Here is a 21914-nt window from a genome sequence, read left to right on the forward strand (position 1 = left end):
AACTCATCTCAACTCTAATTGCCTTTCACCATCCAGGCTCTCATTCTGTAAGCATAAACAGTCTGCATGCAAACTTCGCATTCAAATGTGCTCAAATGGATGATTTTAATGGATGATTTAAAATGGATTATTTAAATGAGACCCATTTACCACACATTTGTTTCTTGCTCTGCCTTTATGTTTTCACCAGAAAATAATTTACTTTGATTTCTCTTTGCATTTGTTTTGCAGTCTCTGCCAGTAACAGCGCGTTTTTTTTCCCAGTTCATTGGTATACACTGATTAGCAAAACAGGACAGTGAAAAGCCTTAAAGTGTTTTACTGGCATTTTGTGACCAAAACAAACCTAAAACCCAAACAGGTCTGAGTTGATTTTCATTCATCTTTGAGTTACATTAAGGAACGCTTCATCAAACACTAAAGATTTGGAAGATCCCTCTCATGCCAGTGGACCTGGCCTACTTGGGTGGTGTGTGCCTTTTGCTACCTGGATCAGAACAAGGCAGATGAGCCAGTAACTGAATGCTGGTGACTTTTCACTGAAGAAACTACTGTTTCCCCTTAAATCATAGCAATGCTATTGTCTGAACAGGAGACAAAACTGTAGGATCAGTAGAGGCATGCAAGTGGAGGATGAAAAGAGATGTTTTCCTTTTAGTCTCTCTTTAAAAATGAAGTGGTACCCAGAGACACTCATCCCAAATATCCATCACCCTCCCTATTTGGCTGTTCAGTGAGAATCAATCTCATTTTATTGTGCAAAATATTTTCTCACACACCCGTAGTGCAGCACAGGAAAGTCCCTCCATTAGGTTCCTTGAGCAGGAAAGAAGCCGCAGCACTGGGCTGCAGGTGGGGGTCCTTGTGTAAAACCTGGCTGTAAGGCACGTTTCCAGTCCCGCAGCCTACTGCCAAGGTCCTTTCTTTCCCACCGCAGCTGGAAGTGGCCTGTTCCCATGACAGGACTGACGTACAGACAGATCCTTCACTTTTTGTTGCAGCTGCCAATATCACAGAGCATTGTGTGTCTTGAATTGATATAACAGTGAATTAGGTTGAAATCTGGGATTTTGGATTATTTTGTTGCACTCCACTTCTAATTGCAGACTGCCCAAGAATCAGCAGTGTTGGACTGATCCATAATCTCTTTGCCTTGCCGCTGAAAATCCAATTTTTTAGTCTACAAAATGTACCGATTTGGATAAGCAAGCTAAGCCAGCAAACATCAGAAGGGAGCGTACCAGCAAACTATCTCCCTCTCCCCCACCTCTCTATCATCGCTATAATCTCAATTACCCTGGGACAGTAAGAAATATAGAGGAATCCAGTCAGCTTACTTAATTTTCCTTGGTGGATGGGACAGAGTTGCTTGTGACCTATTGAGCTGTTCTAACCTACATAGGGACTTCAGCAAACACCCAGTTTACTTTCAAACAGTTGCAGCTTCTTTAGTCATATTGAATAAGACTTTATTATTTTCCTTCTAAAAATCCTGAAAATTGAGAGCCATGAGCTATTCAGGGCAGCACATGTTACCATGTGACAGGCTTAGCCAGCATAGCCAAGTGTTACTGTTACATGCACTGACACCATCAAGTCTCAGCCACAGACCCGAACATTGTCACAATGGGGCTATCTACAACCCTATGATTAAGAAAGTATTACCCTCCAAAAAAACCTTTGGCATCCCTTGGGTTTAGCTGAGGGAAGGACGTTGTTGTCTCCTAGGCTGATCTATTCACCTCTTGTACTTGGAGCCTCGTGGTATTTGGGCAATGGTGTTTTTCTGTATAGGGAGTAGGAAGTGACAGACCTCTTTTGGGGGAACATCAGACACAACACCCCTTTTCCATCCACCTGCTCACTGCAAACCAATGCTTAGAGGGCAGACAGATGAGTGGAGGGAAGAAGAGAGACTTGGGTGCCTCACCTGGCCACCCTTGGGTGGCTGAGCCAAGAACCGCTCTGGCAGCCCACATACACTCCCCCAGCCAGCTCCTAGCTACTCATTGAGGACCTTTATACTCTCTTTATACTTTTTTTCCAACTCAGAAACATTTTGCAGTCACTTTGTGCAGACAAGTCATATCAGACATGGGAGCAGCTCACTTTAATACATCTTTGAGTTGTTCAGGTCTAATGTGAACAGTCTTGATAGTAAGAGTCCCAACGTGAGATGGACAATAACAGCTCCAGTGTGCAAGGATGAAGTCCAAATGGCAACTGATGCTCACTCCTCCAGCCAAGGCAGTACGAAAGTGCCCTACGTGAGTCACAGCAGGGGTGGTGTCGTACAGCGGCAATTAATTTGCTCCTAAGGCCAACGGGTCCAAGTGGTAAACGCTTTTGCAAATGGAATTTACTGTTCCAATGCAAATAACTAACTGACAAACAATAACCACTCCAGCCTGAAAGCCTGGCCAGCAATTGGCTGACATTTGTGTTGCAGAGAGTTTACAGATTCCCCACGAGTTGGATAGGAGCTGTGTTTTGCAGCAACAATTGATTTATTACTGTGACAACCAGTAGAAATACAAGGACCTGCTGGCAGGCAAGGGTGTGATTTGTTCCTCTGCAAATAAGCAAGAGGTGTCCAGCTGGCCCGTGGCCATTCCCAGGCAAAAGCCCAGGGGAGGAAGCAGGTTTTATCTCCTCTCTGCTTGAGTTTTGCCTGCTAAATAGTGAAGGAATTAGGGTTTTTTTGTATTGTACCAAAACACATTTGTATTTAGTAGTTTTTACAAAGTGAGTAAGGTGGATGCAAAGGTCAGGCTGTCTTCTAGATATTTCACTTCTCAAGCAATAGGATGGCACTTTATCCGTTATTCATGAACAGAAAATCATTCTCATTTATTTTGCAGCAGCCCCTGTAGGGACCAATCAAGGTTCCATTGTGCTGATGCCTGATTGGTGTCCATGAGCAGAAAAGCGCTGCTGGCTGCTTGGATGCAGTTCAGAAACATCTATTTTTTGCCATGTAAGGTTTAACATGAGCACATTCTGATCAGCAAAGCACGTAAGCACACGTTTAAAGCAATCTCGCTCCAGCAAAATGTTTCAGTCCTCCCAAAGAGAGGGGAATTTAAACGTGCAAAAACGCTTGGCTAAATCAGACAGGACTGCTGCACCCTCGCGTCTTTTGAGCTTTCCACATAAAAGAGGGAGTTTTCTTTTGATGCATAGAGGGGTTTTGGGGGGTGGTTGGACATCATGTCCAAATGAAGTCTTGAGCCAGGGTGTTTTCTCTCCTAGGCATGTTCTAAGACTGCCCCAGTGAACTGACACAGTGCAGAGAGCTGCGACTAGTGGGAGTGTGATAGTCCTCTGCAAGGGGTGTGAGCAGCAAGAGAGATGAACCATTTCCATTTTCTGAAACAAAATAATGAAGTGTAATAGACTGAAATTAAGCTATGAAAAATAAGGCTGAATGAAAAGAAAAATGTGCCAATTATGGAGTAATCTTGATGGAACAAGGGAAGAAACCAAAATGGCATGTCATATTTCACGGTGGTTAATCTGGTGTAGACTAAAATAGAAGGGTTAATTCTTCACTGGTTGATAATGGACAAGCTGAGACTTCAGGGATATGAAAAGTTAAAATCAGTGTGTGATAATGAATACATCATTTATGTGAATATAGCAGGGAATATTTGTGGTGTATCATTTTTGCTGTAAAAGTAATACAAAAAAAAATCAACATTGACCCACAGCTAGCTACAGCTACTTCATATTCTGAGTGTTGTGTAGAATTACCATCTCTTACTACACTCGTAAGCCTGGAAAATACTGACTTTGTAAAGCTGATAACTGTAATGCAGTGGAAACTTTGTTTGGGATCAGTGGAGTGCATCATAGTGATAATGAATTTGCCCATAATGCTGTTATAGTAATTGAAGCTGCAGTTTGTCTGCTGCACAGCAAAGCAGGCTGAGGCTGCCAGAAGGTTTTCTAAAACTTCCTTTTGCAGTGCACTAATTTGCTGCCTTCATCCAGTGATTGCTTGCCTGAGTTTCCACCACTTTGTGAGCTCCAACACAGAATTTGTGAGTTCTAGCACAAACTCTAATGAATACAGATAATTTCGGGGTTTTAAGATGTTTAACTGCTGCAGAATGTACAGGTTACTTCCTTGTAGAATAGGGAATCACAACATTTCATGTTTAAACCAAAAAACCAAAGTACTAGAGTAAGCCTTTAGGTGCCTCATTTCCATTGAAATCAGTAGAGTGGTGCACTGAAAATAACTATTTTTGTAGGGTTATACAACATAGTGTTCAGCCTTCCTTTCCATTTTGAGATTTTATTTTTAAAGAGAGTCCTCTACTTAGATTCCTTTTAAGATTTCCCTTCCTTTCTGCTTCTGTTGTATATCTTTAACTGTCCAGGATGATTTAGCAGTACTTAACTCTCAGAATGTTAAAAAGATGTTCAAGGCTCCCCTTACAAGGGAAGACAAAAAGCAGCTTTAAGACATTGGCAGCTTTCTCATCTACATATGAAAGCAATAAGAAAAGAAACAATTAAGCGGCACAGCTTCTCCTGGAGCTCTCAGACCTTTCTATCATCTTCATTTTCTTCTTAGCAATTTATGTGAGCCTGCCTTGTGCCTTAGCCTGGCTCACTTGGCTGCATCATTCCCCCCAACACTCCTAAGGCAGGCAAAGCTCCCGCTGAATTCAAGCCTGATATGGTTCATTGCAGGAAGTGAAACCAGTTTTGGTTTTAGTGGGATATCTACAGCTGAAGCAAGCACATTTAATGTACATTGCCCTGAGTCGACTTTCACAATAGTGCTAGGTTTTTTCACTTTTGGTGAAGTTTGATTTACACCAGGCAGTGCAGAACTTACTCCTCACATCACTGAGGACCATCTGTCTCAAAGGGAAAGTGTCTTGTGGAAGCTAGTGTGGAAGGAAATGCTGATATTCATGAATGGCCAGCCTAGGCAAAGTGCAATTGTAATATTTGAATGAACAGCAAGCCAGATCCTCAGAAACCTGGCTGGGTAGCAAGAGTGTTCTCCTGTGCTTGTGCCCGGTAACTGTCATACTTCTGTGAGTATGGAATATTGAGGTTTGTCAGTGGGCATCGGACTGATGGCTGTGTTGACAGGGAGGAGGGAGGAAGCACTTCTGGCTAGCATAATTGACAGGGGACGCCGCTCTCTTTCTTTTAGTACATCTGGCAACCTAGAATTGGCTGAAAGAGGGTTGTGGGGGCTTTTTTGTGTCTTTCAGTATGGTTAACTGCTCATTAATATCTCTTAACCCTTACTTTTATGGACATTTGAATTCTTTGTTTCAACAAACACTTGTTTGTCACTCTCTCATCCAGTCTCAGGTGAGTGTTTGGGGTAGTTATTTGAAAAATCAGTATGGGCTGAGAGAATATCTGAGATGAAAAGCAACAGGGTCTTGGATTCTCCTTAAGCATTTTTTTTCAGGTAAATTGAAAGAGCACATTAGGCAAAACAAAAGCTGCTTCAAGGGTTACTGAAACAGTATCACTACCAGCTTCAGCTGCAAAAAGGACCTTAGCAACCCTTAGCACAGCCAGGGACAGAGGTCCTCAGCTCTCCTTCTGTTTGACAGGAGCTGCTCTGCCTCCACATGTGCACATGCCCCTCTGACCCATGCAGACCAGAGAGGACATTTCAATTAACCCTGTGTAGCAGGTGCCACACCTGCAGCAAGGAGTGCGTGACGTGTGACAGCAGACAATAGTGGCATTCTAGCATTTCCCACAATTTTGATTTTTTTTTTAACAGTGTCTTCAAATCACACATATATGGCAGTCCAGCAATAAAAACCTAGCTCTAGATTGCTGTTTCTGCCTGAACCTGAAGCTGTCTCCAAAGCCACCTTGGCTGTGACACGCAAGCTAGAGCGTGGCATGAGTTGAAGTGTTACGTGCCTATCACTTCCCTGAGGCTAATGTTGTGTGTCACTAACCACTGCAGCCGTCTCCCACACTCCTAAAAGCAATTTCCACTCTATTAAGTTCTACCCTTTATGGTGTCCAGGAAGATAGAAACAGACTTCATTTCACCCACAGTCTTAGCAATTGTCACCAATCCACCCTTGGGTGGGTAATTAAATTAAGGTTATTGAATCAGATTCTGCTAGCAGCTATTCAGTGTCAAACCCGAACTAATCCCAAATTTACAGTTAAGTTGATGTTAGTTAGGAACTAAAAGTGTGTCCCTTCAAGTTTTAGCTCTGTCCATTGCAGGCTGTGTTAAAGATTCAAAGTGGTCTAGAAGCAGCCATGGATGGCTGCATGAGGAAGATGTCCTATAGGATAACTTCTCAAGAGGATAGTTTGACCTGCTCACTGTGCTCTGAAATTTCCTGCACAGTGAACTGAGGAGCTCTTTCATGAGAAGGGGACTGATGTCAACTAAAATTACAGTAGCTCTGTTTTCTCTCCATAATTTTGCTTAATGGGTTTTCTGTAGTGCTAAATTTTCTTCCCAGAGCTCCCAGTTTCTTATGGGAAGGGTGACCCATTTCCTTCATACACCTGGGAGTCTAAAGAGGAGCATTTGTGTAGCAGGAGAGATCCAGGGAGTTTATGCAATTTTCTGCACTGGGACATTTTGGGGCTCTTCCAGTCCCAGTTCCCAGGTGAAGGTATTAAATACCAGGGGCAGCACTTCTCCGAGAGACAAAGCTTCCCATATGCTGCAGACACTGGGGAAGCTCAGTGCAGCCAGTGGCTGATGCCGTTTCTGTCGGTCTGGAGGTGGCTCACTGGCATTCATTAATTTAATTCTACAGACTCAGCCAACATGTCCACAAAGTGCTCAGGAAGAGCTGGACATGGGGAAGTTGCTGGTGGGTTGGGCGGGTGCAGCCTGTGCCCACCTCACCTGGAGCACAGGAATGAGACGTACACCAAGCACAGTGCAGTTTCCCCTGTGAAAAGACTTCAAGCTTTGTGCTTGAGAACGTCCTGTACATATAAGTAGGGACTCAACTCAGCCAGAGCCATTGGATGGTGTCGTTTCCTCTCTACAAAGGGACTGCACTAACTCTTCCCCTCACCCCCAAGTCTTCCAGCCTCTTAAGTCCTTTGGTTTTTTAGATTAACTTGTAAAAAAGGAAAATAAGCTCTGCTGGGAGATGCAGATTATTTAAAAAAATGTGAAAATAGATGCCGCTAGCTCACTCCGTTCTTTAAGGGGCAGAGCCTTCCCTCCAGCCCTGATTTCAATGACAGTGGTCTATGGTAGTTTCTTGGTCTGTGACAGTTGTCTCCCCTGCGGCCCCAAAAAGCCTCTTGCTTTCTACCATCAGGGTTGTGGCAGTGTAAGACCCGCCTCGCTCCTCTCCAGTCCCGCCATGTGCTGCAGGCTGCCAGCCTGTCCCGTCCCTCCATCACTGCCCTCATCTCCCCTTGCTCCTGCAGGGTTCCCACAGAACAGCAAGGCAAACAGGCAGGAATCCATCCTGCCCTCCCACAGCCTTTTAAGAACACATAACTTACAGGAATAAATCCAACAAATACGATCCCTAGTAGAGCAAACCGCAAGAAGCCTGGCTTGGGACCAGCCTGGGCTGGAGTGGCACCAAGGTTGTCTCAAAGCTCTTTCCATACTAACATAGCATAGGCAGACCCCTGTGCTCAAAGGCACAACTCATTGGAGAAATTAGTCCATAAAATTATTCCTAATAAAAGAGGCTTATTTTTTATTTAATGTCACGTTAAATAAATTGCCAAGCGCAGCAATGAGGATTTAGTACTTGCAGTGCTAACCATATTACTTAGCATTTATATAGTGCTTTCCTTATTCAGAAAAGAGCTTTTGCTAACTTAATTCATCCTCAGCCAGCCTCTGCATGTCATGAGGGAAGTCAGGAACATTTAATATCCCCGTTGATCAATAAGGCGTACTGCTGGGACCAGCACAGCTCTGTTACTTTTCCGCTTCTCCCACCCTCATCATTGCACCCGAGTCGATTTTTGATGGCTGCAGCCCATACCTGTGTCCTGGAAGTCCCCAGCAGAGCATGGGGAAGGATCCTGCCCTTCAGTGAGAGCCGGCTGTGGCTCCTGGCTGGGCAGCCAGCAGGAGCAGAGCTGAGACTGGTGGCAGGCAAGGATCATGCCTCAGCAGATGAAAAGGATTTAGAGAGCAGATATGGAGGCTGAGAGCTGGGAGCTGGGGTGTGGAGGGGAGGATGGGGATGAAGGGATGCTGAAGGGATGCTTGGGCTGAGGAGGGCACTTGGATGGGCTCTTGGCCTTTGGCAGAAGAGAATTTGGGCCAAAAGCTGGTGGAAGGATTCTGCTATAGAAAGGTTTAGAGGTTGCTTTGAATTATCTTACTTGATGGGGGTGCTTAAGGCATGGTAACGGGGTTGAGGAAGAGGACAGTAGGTCTGGCATGGGGCTGGGGCAGGTGGATACAGAGTAGGCGTCCCTGGAGGTGAGCAACTTGGGGTGTGAGGGGTAGTGCTGGAAGAGGGGTTCAGCCTGGAGGAGCTGGGGGTTGATTTCCATGTCAGGAGACCTGCAGAGCGGGCAGTATTCCTGGGGAGTGGCTGCCCATCTCTGCACACCTTCCCGGCGCCTACACGCGACTGCTGCTGCTCCCAGCAGGACAGGGCTCTTCCCACCAGCAGACACAAGCCCCTTTGCCAGGGAACAGGGGCAAACAAGGTGCCAGGAGAGCGCACAGAGCCCACCCCACGGCTCTGCGCCTCTCCAGTCGCTGCTCCTGTGGGGTGGATGCCACAGCCCCATCGCTTGCCCACGTCTCAGGAAAAGAGTCTCAAGTATCTGTGTGGGGGTCTTGGGCACGAGGTGCCCGGGGACAGGCAGTGGCTCGTGCTGCTGCGTTTCATCTGGTTGAGGGACTGCTCGGCATGAAAGGGAACAAATAAGAAGAGCTACACTAGCCCTTTAATCATTCGGGATCCTGCTTTTAATGTGCGTAAATACGTCCGTGTGCCAGTTCTCCCCTCCCCTTTGAGCTGGCGTAACTCCTAGTTTCAATAGATTTCTCTGGTAGAGACCAGACCCATATATTGCAGTCGCTACATGAGCCAAATTAATGCTCATGTAGATGGCACTTCCTTTTGGAAAGAATAGCAGCTATACACTGGTGTTGATTAATATGCTGATTAATGAATAAGATACTGATTAGTGCCTACTACCTCTGTAAATGAACATTTACAAAACCGTACAGTTACTGTAGGGGTGGGATGTGTTTTGTTTGTTTTTTTTCTAGATAACCTATTAATATGTTCATTGAGATAGATGTTTTTACCATAAATCAATTGGAGATTATATTATTTTTATTGAAACTTTCTCTATGCTTACTTTTAATGAGTTAAAGTTTCTTATTTAGAAATACTCAATTTTACTCCCCTATAAACTTCTTTTGCTTTAATAGTGCATTAAAAATACTATGAGTTAACGTAGTTTAAAAAATTACTTTATTATAAATCCTTCCTGAAAGATCCCTACATATATAAATTATTATATTGTAATTACAAGCTAGAACAAATATTTATTTCCTTTGTTCCTCAAAATACATTGATTCTGTTCTACATCTTCTGCCCAAAAAATAGCTTCAGGTCCCATTGAAAATTATATTTTTTCTGGAAAAAGGAACAGATACCTATCCCAAAAAGTTGACCCCAAATTACATTTAACAAAAACAAAACCATTCATTGACTATAACATTCTGTACATGGTTTATGCTCATACTTTCAGTATTTCTAGGCTGAAACTGCTCCTAACATTTTGCTGTAAACCTGAATCTAATATGAGTGAGAGGCTGCTTTAATTTTTTAAGGACCAGTTCTCCTAGCTGCGAAGGTATTGAAGACAGCCTGGGAGACACAATCTGTGCGATGCTGCTCTTTATTGTCACAGGTACAGAATTCTGATGTGGCAATGCTGCACATTCAGGTCATTGAACATTTACCAATCAGGAAGGACTTCAGTCTCTAAAAAGGTTACAAATGTTTTTCGTCAGAACACACTTACTATAAGCAGTCTGATCTCAATGGAGTCCTACTATTTTATTTTGGGTAATAACAACAAAGTCTTACCAATGGCTGATGGAGGTACCATGGGGTTAATTTATATTCACGTTGGAAAAGCAAAGCAGTGCTCCCTCCCAACTCTGACAGATCCCACGAGTCTTTTCAATAGTTGATTGTCAGGTTGTCCCGATCAACAGCTTAGCGCTGACAACAGCTCACAGTTTATTTGCAGCTTTGGAGCCTGGTCCTATAGTGTTTCTCTTCTGACAGGAGATTAATAAAGGTGTCACTGTGGGAGACTTTTAGCCGGCTGCTATGAAAAGGACCCTCCTTGCCTTCCCTCGCAAGATCCGCTAGTTCACTTCTGGAGCTTGCGGCTTTCCCCTCGGCTGAGTTTAGCTCCATCAGCTCCAGTTCGTGCTTGGCAGCTGTTTCTAAAACTCTCTGTTTGTTATAATACCTGACAAAGTTGTTAATGATGGGATGGATGGGAAGGGCGATCGCTATCACCCCGCAAAGAAAACTGATGGCAGCATTCAGTTTTCCTAGTGTTGTTTTAGGGTATATGTCTCCATATCCAACTGTGGTCATGGTAATGATTGCCCACCAAAATGACTGAGGGATGCTTTTAAATAAAGTTTCAGGGTGACTTTGCTCCATGGTATAACCCAGGGCAGAAAAGACAAAGATTCCAACAGCTAAATACATGAGGAGCAGCCCGAGCTCCTTAAAGCTGCGTTTCAGGGCATACGTTAGAGTCTGGAGCCCCGAGGAATGCCGTGCAAGCTTGAAAATCCTCGCGATCCTCATGATGCGCAGCGCCTGGACAGCCTGCTGGACGTTGCTCAGCTCCATGAGCTTGGCTCCCAGGTGGGTCAAGGTCAGGCTGACATAGAAAGGAAGTATTGCTAGCACATCAACAATGTTCATGAAAGACAGGGCGAAGTGGAGTTTGTTGGGAGAGGAGATGAGCCTCAGCACATACTCCATGGTAAACCAGCCTATACAGGCTGTCTCTATGCTGTCCAGGGTCGGGTGTTCCATACGGTTCCCCTCTGCATCCACAACCTGCAGGTCTGGGATGGTCCCCACACACATCACGACAGAGGAGATTAAAATAAACAGAAAGGACAGAACAGCGATCACTCGAGCTGGGTAGGATGATTCTGGCTTCTCCAGAAATTTCCAGATGTATTTTTGGCACCTTTTCCAGCGACTTTCCGAGGCATCTACTCCCAAGTCATCCAGAATCAGTTGCACCCTTCGAGCTATTTCTTCCAGTTCCTCCTTTTTTTCACTTAGATGAGTTTTGCAGCAGTCATCCAAAAATTTCAGATCCACTTTCCAAAATTCCATCTCATTCTTGAAACATATGGGGCATATTCCTTTCTTCATGTGAATTTCCCCAAAGTAGTACACGTCAATAATGCATTTGAAAGCATCTGGATCTCTGTCAAAGTAAAACTCTCTCTTTCCAGGATCATAGTCATCACAAAGGGAGAATATGCTATCGTATCCCCCCGATAAACAGTTGATCAGCTCTGCCAGCCGCGTTTCTGGGTATTGATTCAAGTTATCTCCGTAAAACACCTGCCTTACCCCACCGACATTGACTACAATCTCCGTTTCTTCATTTTTTTCTGATCCGTCAGTGTCGACACCTGGAAACCTAGAGTCTCCTGCCATTTTAATTGTATTGGCTTTTTTTTTTCTTTTTTAGCTTGTTGTTTGGTTTCAAAGCTTTGTGGTTTTAATTTCTCATGAAAGCAAATCAGCACCGAGTCAGCTCTATTACAAATGTTACCAAACTGACCCGGAGTCGCAGTGGGAAAGGTTACAGAAATAAACCTGCGGTCAGGAAAGCCTCCTGAGGTATGCAACAAGCTGCAGGGAAAAGACAAGTCATTGGGCTGCTGTGCCTGCAAGCAGGGTGTTAGAAAGCTCCAGCAGATTTGAAAGAGAAGAAACCATTTAATAAAACTCACCCCTCTGCTCAGTGCTCGAGAGTCTTTTCAGGTCCCATTCTCTCTCTAAAAGTGATATCTATTCACAGGTTGGAAGTCACGGCAGAGAAATAAATCCTGTGCTCTGATTAATGCAATGTGCAGTGAGTGACAGTTCTCAGAGAGACCATCAGCAGGGTGAGTCCACAGAAAACTGTTGCAGTTTCTCTCTTCGATTCCACAGATTTCCCTAGAAAGCTGCGTTTGAATTTTGTTTCTCTCTCCGTTTTCTTTTTACTCTAAGATCTTCCAGAGTTTATCTGCTGACTCTTGCACATAGTCATTCCGTGCAAGCGTGCTGAGGAGAAACTTGTGCTTGTTTTCCCTTTGCTGTTTCCCAACACAATACGGAGCCCAGGCTGCGAGGAGTCCTTTCCAAATTCTACCCTCTTCTGGTGAAACCCAGCAAAGCACCAGCTACACAGAAAGCAGCTCAGCTATTTATATGCCTGCCTAGCTGTAAAATAATGTGTTTCTATACTGCCATGCAGTTTAACAATTTAATTTTTTTTTCTAAATCAAATGCAAAACATAATCGTGTATAAAGTCATCCAGAGCTGCAGAAAGACACACAAATACATGTCTTTCTGATGGCAGAAGCCAGCGAAAAAATACTGCGTTTTGGAATACATACAGGACATAAATCTTCCTCTCAGCAGGACTGGAGCAAGTTTAGAGTAATTCTCTGTCAGGACATTGAGTTACTGCAGATTTGTACTGGTGTCATTGAGAACCAAGCAGAGACCATAAAGTTTTCATTGCAGCTGCGGAGCAAAACCTTCCCTGCACTCTGCACATGTTTCCCAAAGCTCTGCGTCCTCAGTTTTAGCCTGTTTTCTTGATTTGCAGTCAACTGACCCTCGTAAGTGTTTGAGTAATTTACAACATCTATGATGACCTGTCGGTGAATGCTACTTACCAGTAATAGTGCTTTGTACTTCATCCAGCTCTTAACCAGTAGGAGTAGAATAACAAGCATTTCCTTTTAGCTTTGTTTTCTCCAAATTCTAGGATTTGATGGACATTTGTTCCCTGGACACTTACATGCAGGAAGGCCTATCACTGTGCTCTTAAATCTGACTATGTAGTTCATTTTAGTGGGTCCTGAGGGCTCTGATCCAGCAAAAGCCACAGTTAACTAGTTAACCATTTCTGGCCACAGCAGAATGATCTACAAAAGCAGGTTTTGATCTTTTCCAGTTTACTGGCTTCTGAAAAGCTTCTAAGTGGAATGGAACAGAAAGGGGCAAATCTGACTGATAGTTTGCTTCTCTAGACTTGTGTCCATCCTGAGAGAAAGGTGTCACTCAGTGAGGGAGACCCTGCTGAGCATGCTGTGCTCCATTTCTACTCCCTTGCTGGAAACTTATGGGAGATTAGCAAGAGGTTGTGCAACAGACCTCATCTTGACATGGAGTATGCACGTAGCCTCAAGTACCTTATGAATATTCCTTGGAGGTAGTTTATGATGCTTAGGCGTGCACAAGCCACGAGTTAAAATCACTGATCCAGCCCCTTCCCAGACCTTCCAGTGACCTTCCTTGTCCCTGAGCTCTTGCGTGTTTGATGAGAGTGAAAATAGGAGAGGGAAGAGGTGAATTCGTAATAGAGGAAGACTTGCAAGATACACGTGAAACAGAGGAAAAGAATCCTTTCTCCTTGTCTGTCACACACATCCATGTACAAATTTATAATGCAAAAACTGAAGCCAAGAGAAGTGGGTCCTTGCTGCTCTGTTATAGTCACCCAGTAAATGTAACACCCAGTCACCCAGTCTCACAGGGAGGAATAAACCATGCTTGAACCATAGCTCCATAATCTTCTTCAAATGGCTGGGTTGTGTTGCTCATACCCCTGCTGCAGAACACTACAGAGGGCAAGGAACAACAACTGCAGGGGCTGGTCACCTTATTCAAGTGACAGTCCCAGGAAAAGGGTAATATCTATTAGTCTACACCTCAGCCACACTGTTAACCTCTGGAGGTCGGTGTCACCTTCATGTGTACCTGAGGGTACCACATAGTGTAAGTGTAATAGAAGATGTTATTTTAATTTTTTTCTGGGCACATGTGAATTTACTGAGATTTGCAAGCTTCTTGGGACAAAAGAAATACCTTGGATATCTGGCAAAAAACTAGTTTTGTGGGTTCAGCAGCAAATATTTACCCACCTGGGACTTCCTTGCCCACTAACATGAATGGTTTGGCTTGATTTTAGTACAATAATTTTTAAGATGCCAATAGCAGTTACATGCTTGCACGGGGGAAAATGCAGATGGGATTACTGACTACCAGTTCTTGCAAAATAAAACTGAGATCTGTGAAAGTCAGGTTTAAAATGTTGCCAGGCTGCATCAGGGAAACAGGTTCTTTAGGTTTAAATCCTCAGATGTAACCATTTCAGACACCTACACTCTTTGGTCAATGATTCATTCCAGTGACCTTTTGGCTTTTCTCCAGGTAATGATAAGAAATCAATGTATGGTCCAGCATGACTGACAGAGAGCACCACCTTCATTTCCAAAAAGTCTCTTCTCCCCCTCCTGTAATTTTACAGAAAAAACACCTACAAAATAGGCACACAGGATTAGTACATACATTGTTCAGTTTGAAAGGTGAAATCAGCTCCTCTCAAATGATAAATCTCAGCACATTCTTCAAAGGTTGGGAAGAAACTATTTTTGAAATGCCAGATCAGTCCTTATAAAGACTTTACTTCGTGCGGCTGCTAAAATCCTTGTGCTTTATTCTCCCTTGTCTTGCACCTTTTCAGAGTTCTTTACACCTTTCGGTGTGCCTGTCAAATGTTAGCGATCTGGTAGCATTTTAAATCCACTTTGACAAATGCAAATGATCCAAAGAAGGGTCAGGGAAAATCATAATGAATTAAAACCTTGGTTTTGTAGCTGAAAAGAGTCAGACAGGCTTACTTGATGAATTTTTTTTATCAGACATATCGCAGAGCAGCAAACAACAGGATTGGAATGAATAAATTGCAGCAAATAATTTATTTCACTAATTTAATTCATTTTTCATCCATGAAAAGGGAGCTTCTCTAATCTAAAAATTTCAATAGATAATTGTTGCCGTGTAATTCATTTATCAGTAGTTTGCTGCAATTACTAGGGCTTCTAAATTCAACCTCTGTTGATTTATCTGGACTGGTCATAGAGGTCAAGCCATGTGCTGTGTCTGCTTGAAGCGATGCGTGCTGGCAATTGAATTCCTACAGACCGAATAAGAAACAGGGAGAGGGTTTCTTCCTGTGTTGGTGCTTGGCTCGGAGAACAGCACGTGGATTTGAGTTGACAGATGGGTTAAGTTTTGGCTGTGGTTGAGACCGGCTCCTTCAGGGAGGAGGAGGAGGCTCAGCCGGGCCTCAAGCCCTGCAGCCCAAGGGAAGGACTCCTGGGTTGCAGGGCACCTACCAGCCAAGCTCAGGCCCAGCAGGGATGCCTGAGACTTCCCAGGGGTGCTCTGACCCCCTTGGGCCTTGGTCCAGAAGGCTTAGATGGAGCTCAAATATGTCTCCCCAGTAGCACCGGCCCTGCACAAGGGGTGCGGGTGGCACACAGCACCCACAGCCCAGAGCCTGAAGGGCCTGCAGCCACAGCAGCGCTTGGAGGATGCTGGAGCTGCAGGTGCCGCTCCCTCGTTCGCCACTTTTTGGGAGACGGCCTTCACCACTGTGCGGCTTCGTGCCGGTCTGGGAAGAGAGACTGCTCCTCTTTGAGGCGTATTCTGGCTCATACCACACCCCTGAAGCCCAGCCAGCACCTCTGCCCTGCTGGCTGGTATACCCGGCTGCTCGCCCACAGAGCTACGGGCAGCAGCGGTGCAGGAAGGGGTGTGAACGGGTTGGGAGCCAGCCCTGAGGAGGTCGGGTCGGACTCCATGTGGGGAGGGGTGCTTAATGCAGAGGCAGGAGTCAGTCGGCGCTGTGCGGGCAGGCTGTGGCGTAGTCAGCCCCCCGCGCGGAGCACAGCCCTGCTCTCAGTGCCCGGGACCATGGCGGCACCTTTGGCCTCTCTCTCCTCCTGGACTCTACAAATTGGTTAACGCTGTGTCTACACGTGCAAGCTCAAGAAAGTTGAGGGCCCTGACTATGACTGTCCAAGCAAGAAACAGAGTATGTCTGGCACGGATCCAGCCCACACTGACCAGCTGATGTGGACATTTCCCAGCCACAGCGTGGCCCTCAGGGACCACCCCTAACAGGCAGTTTGCATGCAGCCACCTGTACTGGAGACTAAAAGGACTTGCTAGACTAGATGAAGACCAGTTGTCAGTTGGCCTCAGTGCCCAGAACCATCCTTGGACACATGTAAAACTGGTCTAGGCCGAGGGTGCTGAGTCACCTGCTGCCGTTGGGCACCTGCTTTTTCGGTACTATGTTTTCTGTGTTGGACATTGTTGTGTGGCCCTCACAGAACTAACAGCAGTCTTGGGGAGATGATGGTTCCTACTCAGTATAACCCCCTCACACACTTCTTCTGCTATGTCATATCTAGTTTTTAAATGACACACAACACTGGAACTGTGATGGATCTAGCAAGAGATCTCAGCATCTAACACGCAACTTATTTTCAGCTAGATGTAGACTATGGAGAGCCACTGAGGACAAGAACATGTTATGAAAATGTACAATAGAGAATTGAATCAGAGATCTAAAGGAGGATGGAGAATGGAAATATCTTATTCCTCCTCTTTTCCCTGGGGTATTCAGGGGCTAAATCTTGCAGCCAGCTGCACGGGAACTGCTTTGGCAGCTAATAGCACAAGGTTCTGTGTGGAGGAAACACCACATAATCACTCTGTGCCAATCACAAGAAATGAGAGGCAGAAAATCTGGAAGAAAGAGAAACAATGAATGACGTTGTTGTGGGCTTCAGAAAAAGCAGGTCATCCAGAGCAGCTACTCTGATTACTTTACCACAGCCAGCTTCAGTAAGAGGAGCAGGAAAGACTTTGCTCTGAGAATTCTCCAGGGTTTCCAAATCTAAGGTGTCTTCTAGCAGTTAGTGAGACAACCTCACAACCCCACTGGAAGGCCCAGCACAGTCTCTTTGGCAAATTAATCCAGCTACTGCAATGTGCTGGTTTATTGATTGTAGCTCAGTACTACAATTCCATTTTCAAATCATACCTTCTTTTATCCTTATAACTTGCTCTGCATTAAAGCCGACTGTTTTGGCACTCTGCAAGAAAATATGAGATTGTGTTCCCATGGGCACTGTGGTTCACAGCACAGGTGCGGGGCCACTCCTGTAGCACCAGCGCCAACCCCACGCACTTCCCCAGTGCATCTGAAGGGCAAGAGTGTGTGACTTGCTTTCATGGACTGCAGCACCAGAGTGTGTGGGGGAGAGGTGTGTTGTGGGCACTCATTGCCAACAGGAAACCTTCCTGATGCACGTTGTAGCATCTCATGGTCTCAGCACTGATGTACATCTTGCATACGTAGCTATGAGCTAATGGAGGGACTCTGAGCCTCAGCATGAAATATGTCCATTGCCCACAGCTATTATTTCTGGCATGGTGAGTCTTGGGTGACTCTTTCAAATCCATTGTTATGGGAAAAGAAGTGTCCATCAAACATTTTTTTAGTACACCTGCATGGTTTGTATGATGTTTTCTCAATACATTAGACTTCTTTCAGATTGATATGTCAGAAGCAAGAGGTTATGAAATGTCTGAACTGAGTTGGGCATGTGGACTGTACCAGATAACTCCACCTTGTGAATCTGCTTTTTGTGTCCGTGTTTTCAGCATATTTGTATATTCCCCCAAGACTATTATTTCAGATCAAACGTGTACTTTCCCAGTTTATTTTCCCTTCTCTTAGTTATTTTGGTTATTTTTTCAAGTTCAAAATTCACACATAGTCAATTTATTTTAGCAGATTTTTTAATTAATTCCTTATTAAGAGACTGGTAATAGCTTGCTGTAAATTTTAATTGGCCTTCCTTTCCATTTGACACTAATGAGTCTATTTTCCCATACAATCAAACCTGCCTTAAGTGACCACTCAGGGGACCAGCCAAATGTCTGATTTAATGTATAAGGCTTTAAGTAAACAAGATGCAGCCGCCACTGCAAGAAGCTAACAGCTGGGTTCAAATTAAGCATATCAGACGGGAGTTGGGGATGCTGTAAAAGTTTTAAGGACCTTGTCTTCTTTTCAGAGTCATTGCATTTTGAGGAAGGAATGGAAGTCTGCTTCCTGCTCTTGAAGTCTGTCATCAAAAGATTTCAGTTATTTTTTTTTCCCTTTGAATGCTGCTGCATATACATAGAACAGAGAAAAACTAGGTGACAAGACCTCTCACAGTTGCGGAGACAATGGCTTAAAAATTAAGAATAGCACAGCTAAGATTTTACTGGCATTGAGTACAGCAGCAGTCAAAAAAACTGCACGTGGGTCTGTGATTAGGGGCTGTATCCTAATGAACATGCAGCATCCCCAGAGCAGCCTCACCAGGTCCAGTGAGGGAGTCCCAGACATCAGCAAAGAGATGTAAAGAGTACAAGGGCAACTGCAAGAGGGCTCTTGGTTGTGGCCCTGGCAAAGTGACTGGGCTGTCCTTCCCAAAGCTGAACATTCCCACCGCTACCGAGTCGTATTGTTACCCATAAATGGCTCAAAGGAAAGACCAAGACCATGCCAGTAGAGTTGGAGGTGGCAATGGACAGACTGTTTGCCAAGTTTAGCAACCAAGACATGAAGCCAGTTTCTACACCTCCTTGAGGAGAGATCACTACACTTTGGTTTTAATGTGCTTGCTTTAAAAAAATCCAACACCGCAGCCCTCTGCTGTGTTTGCAGTTGGAATAGTGATTAATAATACTCTGTACAAGCTATTGTTCCTAATTCTTTGAAAGGAGAGCATGTATAGCAATTTAGCGTGTACCATTTCACAATAGAAGAGATTTTTACATGAACTAATATTTTTATTGTGAGCAATCAAAATAAGGAACATAATCAAATAATTCACACTAAACATGGTGAAAAGCACTCCTCTATGTGTGCCCAAAGAATAGGAGAAAATATGAAATATTTTCTAGTGTGAAAAAGCTGTAAAGGAAACCAGTTGGGAAAAAGCATAGAAAACATTTCATCAGTGTGCTGAAACAGTAATAAAAAATAAAATACTTTCATTGATCCTAGAAAACATTGCAACATTGAGGAAAATACAGGTTTCAGCAGAGCCTGCAATTCTCACAGGCTCTTATAAGTATGGTTATAATTTTCCTTCTTTCAGTGAGTGGTACAGGACAAAGGAGAGGAAGGTGTATAGGCAATAGCAGAGGCGGAGTTCATATCTTCACAAATATGAAATTAGCCATGCTGTACCCATGGAGGAGTCATATGGACATTTTACTTCATTAAATCCTGCAGGACTGAGGGTTGTGGCATGATGCCCTGGAACACGTTGCTGACTCCTGCCTCTTGCAGCCTGCGGGCTCTTCAGGCTTACTCCCTCCATCTCCCGTGGAGAGATGATGGTTGCAGTCCTACCTGTGGCCAGGAAGGCAGCTGAGGACTGCAGGAGGTGGTGTTCCCTGGCCTGCATCCTGTTTGCACAGCCGACATTGAGTGGAAGCATGAAAGCATGCAAATTTGTGGTGATGAAAGTCATTTCTTATCAGTGAACCTTTGCATTGTAGATCAAAGAGGAAAATCAAACTTGGTTTCCCACAGTGGCCTAATCACTGCTTCAAGAAGTGATGAGGACCATGTTCTTGCTCTCGCTGCCTTTGAAAAAGAGGTCCAAACCTCTGTGTGATCCTACCTTGAAAAACTGATTTCAGCATCTCCATTTTTTCCTGTGTTCTTTAGCTCTGCTTAGCAAAAATGTTTGCTGAATTCAAGTGGGATTTGCAAAGAGTTTTAAGTCAATAAAAACTACATTTTCTGGTGGACAAATGATGTGTCAGAAGTAATTTCCTTGCCCGACTCTGGATCTGCTGTCTGCAATTGGGCAAGTTGTTTACCTTCTTGCTACTTTTCTTAAGCTGTCTGACAACACAGCACATTTTTCAACAGCTTACAAATAAGTCCAATCAAAAAACATTTTTAATTTGTAAAACAGATTACAAATAAGCTTTTACATTACCCGAATGTCTCTAAAGCCAACCCACATGTTTCTAAGTGATTTGTCTAGACAATGGCTGAGTCAAGCCTTTTATCCATCCTGTTTTATACAATAATTGGTTCTGCTCAGTTAAGATTTCTTTCTACTTTACCAAATTGAATGCCTTTCATTGCTATGTGCTGTTTAGTTTAACATTGTATTGACATTTTGCATACTGATTCACTTTGCTCAGAGTAAAGTCATAAGCCCATGTGAACAATGTGATACATACAATACAGATTCATCGTACGTACTAGTAGTGTCCTCAAAAACAAGATTACAGAATCCAAGATATCCCATTCAGCAAAAAAAAAAAAGGCTAAGAAGATGAAAGGAAGTTTGGTGATGAATGGGAAACACCACTGCTGAGATCTTTCTTTCTTACCATTCTGTGGCGTTTTCAATTGTTCTGTCCCGATGAGTAATGAGGACTTCATTGCTTTTGCTAAGTTTCTCTGCAAATCGCTGCTGCAATTAACAAAGGCTAATCTTGGGACAGGGAGGGGCTCCCTGGTTCTGACAACGGGAGAATTTCAACCTCTAGTTACAGAGAATTCTCTTGGGTGACCTTGAGAAAAGAGTCCCTGCCTATGCCAGCAATGAGCTAGAAATTCACTTAATGGAAAACATCTCCCATGTGCTCTAGACTCAGTTTTGACTGCTCAATCCTCTCTAATCCTTTCTTTAGGCTTCTGTGCACAGTTAGTGAAACTAGGCTTACTGAGTAACAGGACCACCAGAAAGAGAAACCACCGCCCTGGTTGGGATATCCAGAGTCACATTTTCACACAGAATCACAGAATCATTAAGGTTGGAAAGGACCTTCAAGATCATCAAGTCCAACCATTAACCCAACACCACCATGCCCACTAAACCATGTCCTGAAGTGCCACATCCACACATTTTTTGAACACTTCCAGTGATGGTGACTCCACCACCTCCCTGGGCAGTCTGTTCCAATGTTTGACCACTCTCTCAGTGAAGACATTTTTCCTAATATCCAATCTATGGCGTAACTTGAGGCCATTTCCTCTCGTCTTATTGCTAGTTACTTGGGAGAAGAGACCAACACCCACCTCACCACAACCCCCTTTCAGGTAGTTGTAGAGAGCGATAAGGTCTCCCCTCAGCCTTCGCTTCTCCAGACTGAACAACCCCAGTTCCCTCAGCCACTCCTCATAAGACTTGTGCTCCAGACCCCTCACCAGCTTCGTTGCCCTTCTTTGAACACACTCCAGCACCTCAATGTCCTTCTTGTGAGGGGCCCAAAACTGAACACAGGATTCAAGGTGCGGCCTCACCAGTGCTGAGTACAGGGGCACGATCACTTCCCTACTCCTGCTGGCCACACTATTTCTGATACAGGCCAGGATGCTGTTGGCCTTCTTGGCCACCTGGGCACACTGCCGGCTCATGTTCAGCTGGCTGTCAACCAGCATCCCCAGGTCCTTTTCCGCCGGGCTGCTCTCCAGCCACTCCTCCCCAAGCCTGTAGCATTGCATGGGGTTGTTGTGACCCAAGTGCAGGACCCGGTGCTTGGCCTTGTTGAACCTCATACAGTTGGCAAAGTATGTAAAACCTCATACAGTTTTGCCACAAATCACTGGGATTTGCCAGTATTTAGGTAGTCTTTTGAAAAATAGCCAGTCTTATAAAACATAGCTCAAATCTCTAACCAGTTTCTCGAGATTTCCTTTAGTTCGCAGCAAGCATGGATACTGTCATACACTTGGAGTCAGGTGCTCTTTGCAAACATCCCCATAAATGTGACCAAAATAC

General features: G+C 44.4%; 1 protein-coding gene across 1 annotated transcript; it reads right to left on the reverse strand.

Moving 5' to 3' along the window:
* Positions 1-10220: 10220 nt before the first annotated feature.
* On the reverse strand, positions 10221-12022 carry KCNF1 (potassium voltage-gated channel modifier subfamily F member 1; the record flags this gene model as incomplete). Its single annotated transcript, XM_081997336.1, has 1 exon — positions 10221-12022. The coding sequence occupies exon 1, from the start codon at positions 11682-11684 to the stop codon at positions 10221-10223; it is 1464 nt and encodes a 487-aa protein (XP_081853462.1). The 5' UTR covers positions 11685-12022.
* Between the last annotated feature and the right edge of the window lie 9892 nt (positions 12023-21914).

This window comes from Phaethon aethereus (assembly GCF_964289735.1).
Source record: "Phaethon aethereus genome assembly, chromosome: 3".
Classification (NCBI taxonomy): domain Eukaryota; kingdom Metazoa; phylum Chordata; class Aves; order Phaethontiformes; family Phaethontidae; genus Phaethon; species Phaethon aethereus.